At 51.4% G+C, this 13,295-nt stretch overlaps 1 protein-coding gene across 1 annotated transcript in view; it reads left to right on the top strand.

The window, feature by feature from the left end:
* CACNG5 (calcium voltage-gated channel auxiliary subunit gamma 5) overlaps positions 1 to 12,900 on the top strand; it is a 29,459-nt gene extending 16,559 nt beyond the window's left edge. The window contains exons 2-6 of the mRNA XM_049780934.1: positions 6,764 to 7,003; positions 7,948 to 8,034; positions 9,185 to 9,325; positions 12,086 to 12,231; positions 12,448 to 12,900. Coding sequence (XP_049636891.1) covers positions 6,808 to 7,003; positions 7,948 to 8,034; positions 9,185 to 9,325; positions 12,086 to 12,231; positions 12,448 to 12,705 — 828 coding nt within the window. The 5' untranslated portion in view covers positions 6,764 to 6,807 and the 3' untranslated portion in view covers positions 12,706 to 12,900. The remainder of the gene's footprint in view (positions 1 to 6,763; positions 7,004 to 7,947; positions 8,035 to 9,184; positions 9,326 to 12,085; positions 12,232 to 12,447) is intronic.
* Positions 12,901 to 13,295: the final 395 nt, after the last annotated feature.

Genomic DNA, 13,295 nt, shown 5'->3' with positions numbered 1-13,295 from the left:
TCTGCTATACAGGCACAAGACACGAAAATCACTGTCTCATGGGGAGAGAAAAATGCTTCTCTCTCTATTTCCCAGGTCATTAGTTGCACCCCGGCTGTCACAGAAGACATATTGTCAAGATAAAGACAACAAAATGGTGCATGGTGGTGGTGAGGGAGCCCCAAAGCTGAGTGGCCTCACAAGGTACCCAGCCAGCAGCTCTTGTACTTATAGCCTTGTAGAGCAGAAGCCATCAGGAGGGGTGGAGTAGGGAGGGTAGGGGTGGGGCACAGGGGTGGAGCAGGGAGGGTGGAGCAAACAAAGAGACTGGCACAGGGTAGCAGTGAGTGATGTGGAAGCAATTTAGAGGGGCAGGGAGGTGCCTCTATGGGGTGACTATCTCCTGCTTTCCAGGACTCCAAGGAGGGTTGGGGTCCTTCTGGCTTATGATAATGGGGGGCAACGGTGCTGGTGATATTTGGCCACAGAGCTGGTGTCTAGTACCAGACCCCATTGGGTGCTGCTCAACCTTCAGTGCCAGGATGGGAGGCTACCCACGGCAGTGCTCAAGTCTCCATGCAGTGCCAGGGAATGAACTGGGGTCAGCCACATGCAAGGCAAATGTCCTCACACTTGTGCTGTCTCTCTGGACCTACTTTTCCGTTGGTTTGTTTTTGGCCCACACCTGGCAGTGCTCAGGGATCACTCCTGGATCTGTACCAGGGATCACTCCTGGCAGGCTCAGGGTACCATTTAGGATACCAGGGATCAAACCCAGGTTAACCACATGCAATGTAATCCCCCTACCCACTGAGCTGTCACCCTAGCCTCCCTACCCCTCATTTCTTAACTAACTTTGATGACAAAATAATCAATATACCCAAACAGTATCTTGGGGGTCATCCATTGGGCTGCCCCTTCTATCTCTGTTGCTGCAAGTTTTCTGAGCCAGCCAGGACAGTCACCCGGACAGAGGTGCTTCCACACCCAAGTGTGAACCTGCAGTCTCCACAAGTCCCTAGGCCATCCCAGAACAGCAGCCTGATGCCTTGTGCTGGGACCAAGGAAGGTTGTGATTCTTTGAGTTACATCAGGGAAAGAAGTGGGAGAGAGGAGGGGAGTCTTTGCCCCCAGCCCAGCACCCCAAAGCAGGGAAGTGTGGAGAAGAGATTCAGGTCAATGTGTGGCATGTAGAGGACACCTTGACTCAGAGTCTGTTGTGTGTCCACATCTCACTGGTCCCCCTTTGCCATGAATAGCGCTCATCTACTATGTTTCTTTTGGGGCTGGTCAGGAGCTGGGGTTCGCCCAAAGCCCCACCCAGGAAAGGCTCTCAATGGGCCTTTCCCTGCCTCCAGGGGTGGTTCCCACAGAAACATTGGGCTCTGTATCTCCTCTTAAAGATGTGGTGGCAACAAGGGATGTAGCCACAAACCCATATTCTGCACCTTTAAACACAGATTTGGGGAGCCGGTGGTAGTAGAAAGGGCAGGGTGCTTGCATTACATGGGTGGACCCAGGTTTGGGTCAAGAATGATCCCTAAGCACTATGAGGAATGGTCCCAAAACAAACAAAATAGTCACACACCTCAGCAGTCTGTATAGGTAAGATTAGACTTATCTAAAGGTTCAAGTCTGATTTTTGAAATATACTGTCTGCTATTTTGGAAACCCCCTGTCCCTGTACAGAATTATTCACTGGACGTACATACACACGTGTTTATATATTCATGATGGATTATTCATAGACATGCAAGTATCTCTCACACACATATGAGCAATGTGTAAAATACTTAGGTAGAAGGTATTGATTATTTTTTAATCCAAGAGTGTCATACTAAAAACTACTTCCTGGGCCCGGGGAGATAGCACAGCGGTGTTTGCTTTGCAAGCAGCTGATCCAGGACCAAAGGTGGTTGGTTCGAATCCCGGTGTCCCATATGGTCCCCTGTGCCTGCCAGGAGCTATTTCTGAGCAGACAGCCAGGAGAGACCCCTGAGCACCGCCGGGTGTGGCCAAAAAAATTTAAAAAAAAGAAAAAAAAACTACTTCCTGATTGGTTTTTGTACTGATCACTTAAGGATTAATGGTGGAGGACTAGAGTGCTAGAATGAGGGTACAGACACTTGCCTTGCATATAGGCACTTTGACTCCTGTACTACTGAAATTTTGGGGCTCCATGAGTACCCCTGAGTGGCCCAAGGAGTCCCATCACTGCAGGACCCGAGCAGGACTGCATCCCTGAACCCTTACATTGAACTGGGAATCACCAGGACAGTCGCCAGACCTCCAAGCACTGCCTGGGAAAGCCCATTCCCCAAGCACTTGCCCTGTCTAGTTACCCATCTCCAGCACAATACTCAGCTTTTCCTGTATCCTGTCACATGATTGCATCTAGAGTTTTTGAGCAGCACTGTGGCCAGAGACTGGCTGTGCCCTACGCTCACACCATCGTGGGAGAATCCCCTGCACACATCATCTAGGGTAGGAGTGTGGAGCGGCTGGAGTGTACTCCTAGCCACAGAATTACGAGGCCACAAAATTATTAAGTCTTAAAATTATTAGGCTACAAAATTATTAGGCCACAGAATTATTAAGCCATGAAATTATTGGGCCATAGAATTATTAGCCCACAAATTATTAGGCCCCAGGATTATTAGCCAGGGAATTTTTTTGGACCACAGTTATTATGCTGCAGGATTATTATCTATGGACTTAGTGGACCACGTGATTATTACTTGTAGAATTATTGGGCCACAGAAATATTAGGTCACAGAATTGTAGACCACGAATTATTCGGCCACTATTAGACCACAGAAAGAGCCCTTTTAATATGGGTGGGTATCATCAAACTAGATGTGTCACCCACCTCTACCTAGTGTCCCCAAGGCTACTTGGAGAGCCAAAACTCACCTCCCCAAACTGAGTTTCAATTGCTCAGTGTTTCTCAGGAGTCTTTTTTTGGTTGGTTGGTTGGTTGGTTGGTTGGTTGGTTGGTTGGTTGGTTGGTTAATTGGTTGGCTGGTTTTGAGCGACATCTTACCATGTTTGGGGCTTATACTCTGAACTTGGGGATCATTCCTAGCAGGATCAGGAGACCATTTGGGATGTAGAAGATGGAACCTGGGTTGGCCATAAGTAAAGTAGTGACCATATCTATTGTCCTATTTCTCTAGCCCTGGTAACTATTTTCTGAAGGTCTTCTTTGTTGGTTGTTTTTTTTGGGGTTTTGTTTTTTTTTTTTGGCTTGGTTAGGTTTGGTTTTTGGGTCACACCTAATGGTGCTCAGGGGTTATGTCTGGGTTCTACCCTCAGAAATTATTCCTGGGGGTGTTCAGGGGACTGTATGGGATGCTGAGAATCGAACCCAAGTCTGCTGTGTTCAAGGCAAGCACCCTCCCCGTTGTGCAATGGTTCCTGCCCTAGGAACTATTTTCCTCTCTAACTCAGCCTCAGAAGTCACAGCACCACTTCCTGCTTCCTGGGGGCTGCTGCAAAGCGGCCAGACAGACCCCCTCCCTGGAGGTGGAGAAGCATGAACCCCAGCTTTGAGGAGAGAAGAGTGTTTGAGGACCTGTCATTGTTCCCAGCCACCTGGGCAGGCAGTGGGGGGTCAGGCTGGGCCAGGGGCCCTTGGGGCTGTGCTTCTCACTAGTTCAGCCAGCTGGTGCTGGCCATGCCTGACCTGAGTCACCGGACCAACTCCCAAAACAGCTGCTATAACTGGCTCAAACCCTGCTTCCCAAACCCTTCATCAAAGTGCTGCTGGGAGTTCTTGGAAGGGAATCCGGAGCAAAGTGAGCTCAAGGCCAGGATCTGGGCTACCCTTTTCCTGTTTCTCTCCATGGGCCCTGACACAGTCTTTGGACAGTGCTCCCTCTGCGGGTCCTCACTCACCTCCTACCTCCTGCACCAAGGCCTTCCATTAGTGCCCCTGGACAGGGAAATGTGCCATTAATGATTTAATCTCTGCAAGACATTTCTCTCTAATTGCTAGTCTCAGATGATAATTAGCAACTGTTAATTCCTGATAATTAACAAGCTAATACTTAGAGGTAATGGCACCCGGGGAATCATCTTAAAAAGCTCAAAGCTCATACCCTCTGGGGCCTCCCAATTCCATCCTTTAGGACACCCCATGTTTTGACATCTCTACCCTGGAGTTAGTTGGGGCCCCACATCTCTGTTCTTGGGGGGCAGTGGTTGGAGAAAGCACCCCTCTAAGCTTCCATCTGGCTTTCATCTCTGAATCTGAAAATGACACACACATGACTTAGACACTTGTGTGGAAGTTGAAAAAGTCTAAAACACAAATAATTAGAACTTTAGTCCTGGGAAGCTTCTTCATCCAAGTGTCAGGGGGTTTATCTGTCTGCTGAGTTTTGTCAGTGCCAGCCTGCAGGCTGCTGATCCCCTCTAAACCTCAATTTTCCTAATTCGGGACAAATGCAACCTTAGGGAGTCTATAAAGTCCTGATAAAACCCTACATTGCTCTCAAGTACTCGGGAATGTCATTCCCTTCTGGGTAACCAGGAGCCTAAACCATACACAGACACTCAACGTACTGAGTGGATTGCCCCTCTGGTGAATTGTGCTAAAGCCAACACAGGTTCTGGAACAGGCATCCTGGTTTTCCTGAGCATATTCAGGGCCCCAAGCCTGCCATTCAGTCAGATCAACTTGATCCTCCTCTTCATCATTTGCTTTCATCAATTCAGATCAAATCTCCTTTCCAACATGCATCGTTTCAAATCTCCAAGACTCTTTTTAGTCTGTCAAGCTTAGAGTCAAAACTGGCCCGGGGCTCTGGCCAGGGGGTTCAAGCTTTGCTCAGCCCTGGGTGCTGCAGACTGATGCCTAGCAGGGCGCAGGCTATAGACTCATAAATCTTTGCAAATCTTCCAACCGCCTTTGTTAATCCCCGAGCAATTGTAGGGGAACGGGGGAGGACAGGAAGTGCTCGCTAATCCTCCAAAATGGACTGGGATGTGTCCCCTGGGCTTGCATCAGGGCAGACTGCAGGGGGGCTGGTGTCTGCCTCCAACAAGCCAGTGCGGGACTACCCCAATCTGAAACCAGCTCTCACCTAGGCTGTAGATACAGTGGACCTGATTGTGCAGTCCAGGCTGGAGGTCCCTTGTTCTTTTGAACAACAGCACTCGCTTCCTCCCCTCCCCCTCCCATTATCATCCTGCCCAAAAGAAGGAAGGAAGCGGGCTTGGTGCAGCTAATAGCCCTGTCGGCTGTCCTGGGCTTCACCTGCATTGCTCAGGTAGGCCCCAGAATGCTTCAGTGTCTGCCTTCATTTATTGCAAAAGACCACTGAAGAATGCTAGCAGCCTGGCACTGGGCATTAGCTGTGGCTCTGGCATAGGCATGTTCTGTTCATCCCTTCCTGCCCCACCTGGTCATACCTCTCTGGGTTCTCCTTGCCTTTGCACAGGCCCCACTGGCCAGCAGGTGACAGGTTCACCTTCCTCCTGTTCACAGGTGGATCCTGGTTTGGCAGCTGGAAAGACTGACAGTCTGTGTAGATGACAAGACAGTCTGTATAGCACAATGGCGATGCCCTGAGTGGTGGTGGCCAGGCTGTGTGAAGCAACTCCATGACCCCAGAATGGTCCAAGCATGGGGGTGCAAATAGTTCCAGAACAAGGCTTCCTAGTATAAACCCACAACAAGGATGCTAGAGTGACAAAAGGAGCAGTAGTTACATCAGGTGTAAGTGGAGGGGGTTCCTGTTGGTTTTTCAGGGGGGCACTGGATGATGTTTTCTGCAAGGGAGTAGTGGGCCAATTAAATTTGGGCACCTCTGTATCTTCTGCAGTTCAGAAACCCTGAGGGTTTCTGGTGTCCCCATCCTCCCTTCCTCCCTCCCTAGCTTCAAATCAGCACTCAACTTTGGTGGGTCCCCATCAGGGGACTTATGGCTTCCTGGTGTGAACCTGAATGCCACTCAATTGGTTGCCTGTGCCCTTTTTTGTTCTCATGCTCTGCCCTGGAAGTCAGGTGGGGCATGAGGAGTCTCATCCCCAAGGAAACACTCCCCGCAAGAAGCCTTCAATGCCCTTGTTCCTCCTCCCTGGTGATGCCACTTCATGGCGTGCTCAGAGACCTCCTCAGCATTGAGCAGGGCATCTTGTGAGACCACGTCTGTGCCTGTCTGCCAGCCCCATGCCCTCAGGAAGACTTCAACCATATCCCCCTCAATCTGGGCACCCGTGTCCCTCCAGATGGGAAGGCTTCAAGGCGCCAACATCAAGTGCATGTTGCTGTTTCCTCACCTTATATCAGTGGGTTGCTGAATGAATGAACTAATGAATGGATGAATGCCTGAATGAATGGATGAATGATAGAGGAATAGATGGATGGAGGAAAGAAGGAATGAATGTGATGATCCAGCCAGTGAATCTTCCAAAAAAGACGAGGAGGCCTGCCAAGGTCCTGTTGAGAAATCAATGCCCAATGGGAAGAGAAGATACCACGTTCGTCATGATGCCTTATCTGACGGTCTTTTGGAGGGAGTGTAGGGAAATCTCCCATACTGTGCTCAGGAGGACACTTCCTGTGATGACCAGCCCAGTGGATGAGACAGGTCAGTGTTCAGTCAGGCCAACAACCTCAGCAGTGCTGGGGATGCCAAAGCCAATGTTTGCTTCGTGGCACAGGAGGGCAGGGGCAGAGCCACCAGTGCCCTGAGCCAGGACTTTCATTGGCCTGTGAACCAAGCAGGCTGGCTCCCTTAGCAGTGCTCAGAGCACTCCATTCCCCTCTCACCCCCAGAGCACCCCATCTACAGTGGGACCTGGTCCCCCAGGAGCGTGGGGATGAGCACCTGCGGCAGGAAGGCGCTGGCCCTGCTGAGCAGCGTGTTCGCAGTGTGTGGCCTGGGGCTGCTGGGAGTGGCCGTGGGCACCGACTACTGGCTGTACCTGGAGGAAGGCGTGGTTGTGCCACAGAACCAGAGCACCGAGGCCAGGATGTCGCTGCACTCGGGGCTGTGGCGTGTCTGCTTTCTGGCAGGTAAGGGTGCCTGCAACCCCCAAGTCCCAACTCTCTGTCCCACATGTACCAGGGAAGAGATGCACCTCTGGACCTGCCCTGGGCGCACAGACGCCACTCTCCAAGGTACCAACCCAGGTTGCCTCCAGCTGTGTCCAAATTCCCCCTCTGCCCATCTCGATTTTCTCACACTTTGTACATCAGCCCTGTCAGGCAGCACAAAATTTATTTGCACTTGATAAGTGAGAGCATGGGGAACCCCAAGTAGGGTGATGCCAGCCTCCTGGACAGGAGATCTCCAGGTCCCTGTCTCCATCTCTCTCTCTCTCTCTCTCTCTCTCTCTCTCTCTCTCTCTCTCTCTCTCTCTCTCTCTAGCAGTGAAAGAGCAAATAATACCCAGGCAAGGTTCCTTTTATCTCTGCAGAACCCCCAGACTCCCTCCACCTCAGCCCACAAAGTGGCCCAGAGTGGCCTGCAGGAAAGCTAGAGCCAGCATCTGTCTGGTCACTCAGCCTTTTGTAGTGGACCTAGAATTTAAGTATATGAAGCCAAGGGCACAGGACTTGGGGGGGGGGGCGATCATGAGCTTTGAGGCTGCAGTGCTGGCCAAACCCCAATTGCACTCAACAGCAGAAGCTGCAAGGGTGGGCCTCTCCAAGGCAAGAGGGACCTACCTGAAAATGGGCCCTGACCCTTGGAAACCTCAGGCAGTTTGGGGTTCCAAGGAGCCACTGTTTACAAGGCTTTGGCGGCTTCTCTGTCACACATACACAGTGTTGGGGAGGTTCTAGGTCAGTGCCTGCCACGTCAGTCTCAAGATCGTTCCTTGCCCTGGTGTTACCCTTTTGTGCCCAGGATGTGTCTAGGAAAAGTGTGGGGGCAGGATATGTCTTAGTGCTGCTGTCCCGCCAAGGTCTGGGACACCCCTTGACAGTAACCCACAGCCCCATGTTGTCATGCCTAGGTGAGGAGAGGGGTCACTGCTTCACCATCGAGGATGTGATGCCCATGAGCGCCCAGCTGACATCCGAGTCCACGGTCAACGTGCTCAGTAGGTGCTCTCGGCCCGGACAGTATTGGGAGGGGAGTAGGTCTAGGGTGGGCCCAGAGGTGACCCTGCTTCCCTCCAACACTGATGTCCTGAATTCTGCAGGACCCGGGTTGTAGCTAAGGTTCCTTGAATGCAATTTGGTGATAAGGTGAAGGCAAGGTGGGGATTCCCTTGACAGGAAGGACAGACACACAGACAGACAGACAGACAGACAGACGCACAGACAGACAGACACACACACACACACACACACACACACACACACACACACACACACACACTGAAGCCAAGAAGTGCCACCTGGCTGTAGAGCCCCAATGTCCCTGAATAGGCTGTAGTGAGAGCTCAGTCATGTGACTGACTCAGCTCTCCCCCCTCCCCCCGCATCCCACTCCCAGCTGTTCCCACCAGCTTCTGCCCATTCCTAAAAATCATGACTTCAGGGTGTCCCAGTGTATCCCTTAAGAGTTGAAGTCTAAGACTCAGGGCTTCTCAGAAGCCAGAAATACCACCAAAATTCTTTATTGTACAGTAGAGACCATAAAATTCCCAGTGGTCCTCAAATTACGGTCTGTGGGCCACATATTGTATTTGTTCCCATTTTGTTTCTTAATTTCAAAATAAGATATGTGCAGTGTGCATAGAAATTTGTTCATAGTTTTGGGGGCCGAAGAGATAGCATGGAGGTAAGGCATTTGCCTTGCATGCAGAAAGATGGTGGTTCGAATCCCGGCATCCCATATGGTCCCCCGAGCCTGCCAGGAGCGATTTCTGAGTATAGAGCCAGGAATAACTCCTGAGCGCTGCCAGGTGTGACCCAAAATCCAAAAATAAATAAATAAATAAATAAATAAATAAATAAATAAATAAATAAATAAATAAATAGAAATTTGTTCATAGTTTTTGTTTTACTATAGTCTGGCCCTCCAATGGTCTCAGGGACAGTGAACTGACCCCCTGTTGAAAAAGTTTGAGGAACACTGTTAAGTGTGCCCTGAACACTCCCAACAACCCCTGTCATGGGGAAGCTCTGACCCCCAAGGGGAGAGAACATCCGGGCACATCCCAGGTCTCAGCACCGCAGCTGACCCTGCCAGGCCTGTGCTCCTAACTGATGGCATCCTTGGCTCTTCTCTCTCGCCCTCCCTAGAAATGATCCGCTCGGCTACACCCTTCCCTCTGGTCAGCCTCTTTTTCATGTTCATCGGCTTCATCCTCAGCAACATCGGACACATCCGTCCACACAGAACCATCCTGGCCTTCGTCTCTGGCATCTTCTTTATCCTCTCGGGTAAGTGAAGCTTCCTGCCAGGCTCTCTGGACTGTGGCATCTACAGAGTTGCTTTGCCAGACCTGCTCCTGGCTGCGAGTCCACTCTGGGCATGGGAACACTGAATGGGTGATTGGCAGCACTGGCTTCCTAGGGCAACTACATTCCAGATGGGGGAGAAGGGGAAGAATGGGGCAGGCTTCATGGGGCAGAGCTGAAACAGCTGCCTTGCTTACACCATGTCCTCACCCCATTGACTTTCCAGTTGCCATTGATCTTGCAGCCATAAGAGTGTATGTGTGTGTGTGTGCTTACACATGCAAGGTAAATGTTCTGCTGTGGACAGCTTCCCGACTAATGCTCCCGCCTTGAATAGGGCAGAAATTGCTATTTATTTTTTTCATAACAAAAAAGTACATAAAAGGCTTTTCATAAAGAAAAGTCCTTGGAACAGAGCTCCTTTGCCTCCCAGCCCACAGCTATCCCCAGGAGAACCTTTGTCCCTTTCTCTCCCCTGCTGCACCCATGCTCAGGCCTCTCAGGTCTGGTCAGTTCAAGTGTGCATTGCTGGACAGGCACCGGATTGTACATCCATGAAAGTCACCAGGTGCTGGATGCACTGTCCACTCAAAGGAGCATGTGATCAGGGAGAAACTGTCTGTCCCACCATGATTAGAAGCCTCAGGAAGATTTTTGGCCCAAGGAAGAACCCAAGGATTAGAAAGAAATTGATTTGCTTCTTTTTTCCAGGGGCTACACCCAGCAGAGCTGGGTCACTCTTAGCAATTCTGCGCTGAGTTCCAAGGTGCTTGGGGGGGGCCACAAAGAAGAGCTGGAGTGTTCAGAGATAAACTCAGGACTTCACACATGCAAAGCCTGCACTCTCCCACTTAGGCTCATTCTACAGCTTCAGACTTGGGTTTTTGAAACAGGGATTGGGGGCACAGGAAGGAGGCTAGTGCATTAGTGCAGAAAAGTCAGGTGTCATGGGGGGGGAACAGGGGGGAGAAGCAGAGAAAAGGGTGAGGGGCCGGTGACTGCCCATGACACATGAAACAGCTTGACTGGACCTTCTAAGGGAGAGTCAGGATGAGAGCCAAGCCCTAATGCCAGCTAGGGGACATATCACATCACTGACTCAGGAGCTCCTGGAAGAAGGGACAGAGATTATGAGTTTATAGGGGAGATCTGAGTCCAGGGTATTCATGTAACATCTGAGAGAAGATGCATTCAAACAGCCAAGTGTCTGGGAAGTGGCCTGGGCCAGAGATAGAAATGTGGGAACTGTTGGCTGAGAGTGCCAGAGGGGGGACCGCAGATATGGCAGATATGAAGCATGGCAGGTGCAGAGGGAATCGGAACAAGGGAAGTTCTTTCCCTTCAAAGCAGTCTAGGTGTTTTCAGGAAGAACTTTTCCTCTCAAGCCAAAAGAGTAACTCCCAGGGTATTTAGTTGCCCTAGACCCCTAAACTTATTAATAAGGGAGGGACGAGCAGTTACTCAGATGGAAGATATAGGTATGGTCGAATAGATGGGAAGAGGAGAGGAAAGAAGGAAGGAAGAAAGGAAGGAAGGAAGGAAGGAAGGAAGGAAGGAAGGAAGGAAGGAAGGAAGGAAGGAAGGAAGGAAGGAAGGAAGGAAGGAAGGAAGGAAGGAAGGAAAGAGGGAGGGAGGGAGGGAGGGAGGGAGAAGGAAGGGAGGGAAAAGGAAAAGTATGGAGTGAAGGAAGAAAGGAAAAGGAAGGGAGGAAAAGAGAAATGAAGAAAAGAGAGGGAGAGGAGGAAGGAAATGGAGAGGGAGGAAAAGGGAATGGAAGATGGGAAAGAAGAAAGGAGGATGGGAAGAGAGAAGAAAAATAAAAAGGAAGGAGGAGGGGAAGGGAGGGAGGGAGGGAGGAAAAATGAATGGAGGGAGGAGAAAAGGAAAGAGAAATGAAGAAAGGAAAAGAAGGGAGGGAGAGGTAGGAAGGAAAGAAGGAAGAAGATCATTAAGACATCCTGATTGCCACCTGAATCCCAGGGCACCTTAATTTCCTTGTCCAAATTTTCCGATACTCACTGGGAAGTAGAAGCAATCAGAGTGGCCAATGCACAGATTTTTTCTCCTTCTCCCCATCCTTTCTTTCACACATATGCACATCTTTTTACAACCTCCCCATCCAGCCTTCCATCTGTCTATCCATTCATCTACCCTCCATCCACCCATCAATCTAACAGATACACACCGGGCCCCTTAATGTCCTCAGCACTCTGCATAGTGACTCCCAACTTGTGCAGAGATTCAAACCCAAGACCCGCCTCTCCCATTGCCTTTCTATGACCCTCACCAAACACCTAGGTCCTGCAGTCACTTCGAGACAGCTGTGGTTCCTCATACTTGGCTACAGGACATGAAATCCTGTAGGTGCATCCAGGGGCCTGTTTCACTGATAACTCATAGCTCATAGAGCCCCAGACCTGGTCTCTTTCCCTTTCAAGTCACCTCATGTAATACCAGGCCTCTACTTAAACACAAAATCATGATCTAAGCCTTAGTAGCAGCCACTACCTGAGGGCAGCAGTGCTGAGACCGTGGCTTCCACCACATTCTTCTCCTCCCCTCTGCCCTAGGAGGCCCCTGGGGGTCATAGGTCATAATGGGTCATAGGTCAGGGTTCCCACTCCATACAGTGCTTCAGAAAATCAGACCAAACTGAGCTCCAGTTGGCATGGACCAACGGGCCCCTCGGACCAGCCTCCCCATGATACCCCGCATTGCCCTGAGCCCTTTTCCCCCTTACAGGCCTCTCTCTGGTGGTGGGCCTGGTGTTGTACATCTCCAGCATCAACGATGAGATGCTGAACAGGCCCCGCAGTGCCGAGACCTACTTCAACTACAAGTATGGCTGGGCCTTTGCCTTCGCTGCCATCTCCTTCCTCCTGACAGAGGTGAGCATCTACTGAGAGCCTGGGGTCCAGGGGAGGCCATACCAGCGCCATATGCATCCTGGATGCCCCAACTTGCCCATCCTGCTCCCCTGTGTCTCTTGTATCCAAAACGCCAGCCACCCATCTCTCTACCCTTGCCCCCTGCCCTCCCCAATCTTGGAGGTGACCGGGCACCCCCAGCCCAGCAAGCTGTCCCCTGCACCCCTCTGTCTGCAGAGCGCAGGGGTGATGTCCGTGTACCTGTTCATGAAGAGGTACACGGCAGAGGACATGTACCGGCCGCACCCTGGCTTCTACCGTCCTCGGCTCAGCAACTGCTCAGACTACTCAGGCCAGTTCCTGCACCCCGATGCTTGGGTGCGTGGCCGCAGCCCCTCCGACATCTCCAGCGACACTTCCCTACAGATGAACAGCAGCTACCCCGCCCTGCTCAAGTGTCCCGACTATGACCAGATGTCGTCCTCGCCCTGCTGAGCTGAGCCCCCGGCTGGGGAACCATCCCCCTTCCTCCCCTTTTGTCCCTTCCGGCCCCCTTAATGGTGGCTGAGATTGTCCCGTGCTTCCCAGGTGTCCCTCAGACCCAGCCAGTTAACTTTGTTCTCTCCCACCCTGCTCCTGCTGGGACTGTCCCTGGGGGTGTCCGGATTCTGGAGGAGACCCCAAGCCAGTAGTGGAATGAGAGAGTGGAGTTTCTGCGCCTCTTGAGTGGCCACAGGCCAGCTGACCTCTCTCCCCTGAGGGGGTGTCTGTCTTGCCTTATGTCTGGGTCTGTCTGTCCCTATCATAGCCCCAAGTCTGCTCCACTGCCCTGTTGCACACAGGCCTGGCCTCATGACCATAATGGGGCCAACACCCAGAAAGGACTGGCATGGAAGCCAGGTGGGGTCTGAGTTCTCAAAATCCTTGTTCTTCTGTCCACTCCTGGGGGCTGCATTCTGCACCCCCAAGGCTGGGACTCACCCACCCTTCCTGCAGCTCCACATAGCCCCCAAGCAGCCTTGGTCCTCAAGGGCTGTCAGGGGCCCAACCCCCCTCTATGACATCACTCTGAGGTGGTCATGGCT

This window comes from Suncus etruscus, chromosome 1 (assembly GCF_024139225.1).
Source record: "Suncus etruscus isolate mSunEtr1 chromosome 1, mSunEtr1.pri.cur, whole genome shotgun sequence".
Classification (NCBI taxonomy): Eukaryota; Metazoa; Chordata; class Mammalia; order Eulipotyphla; family Soricidae; genus Suncus; species Suncus etruscus.
Note: the sequence above shows the minus strand (reverse complement) of the source record. Positions and strands in the feature narration are given on the sequence as shown.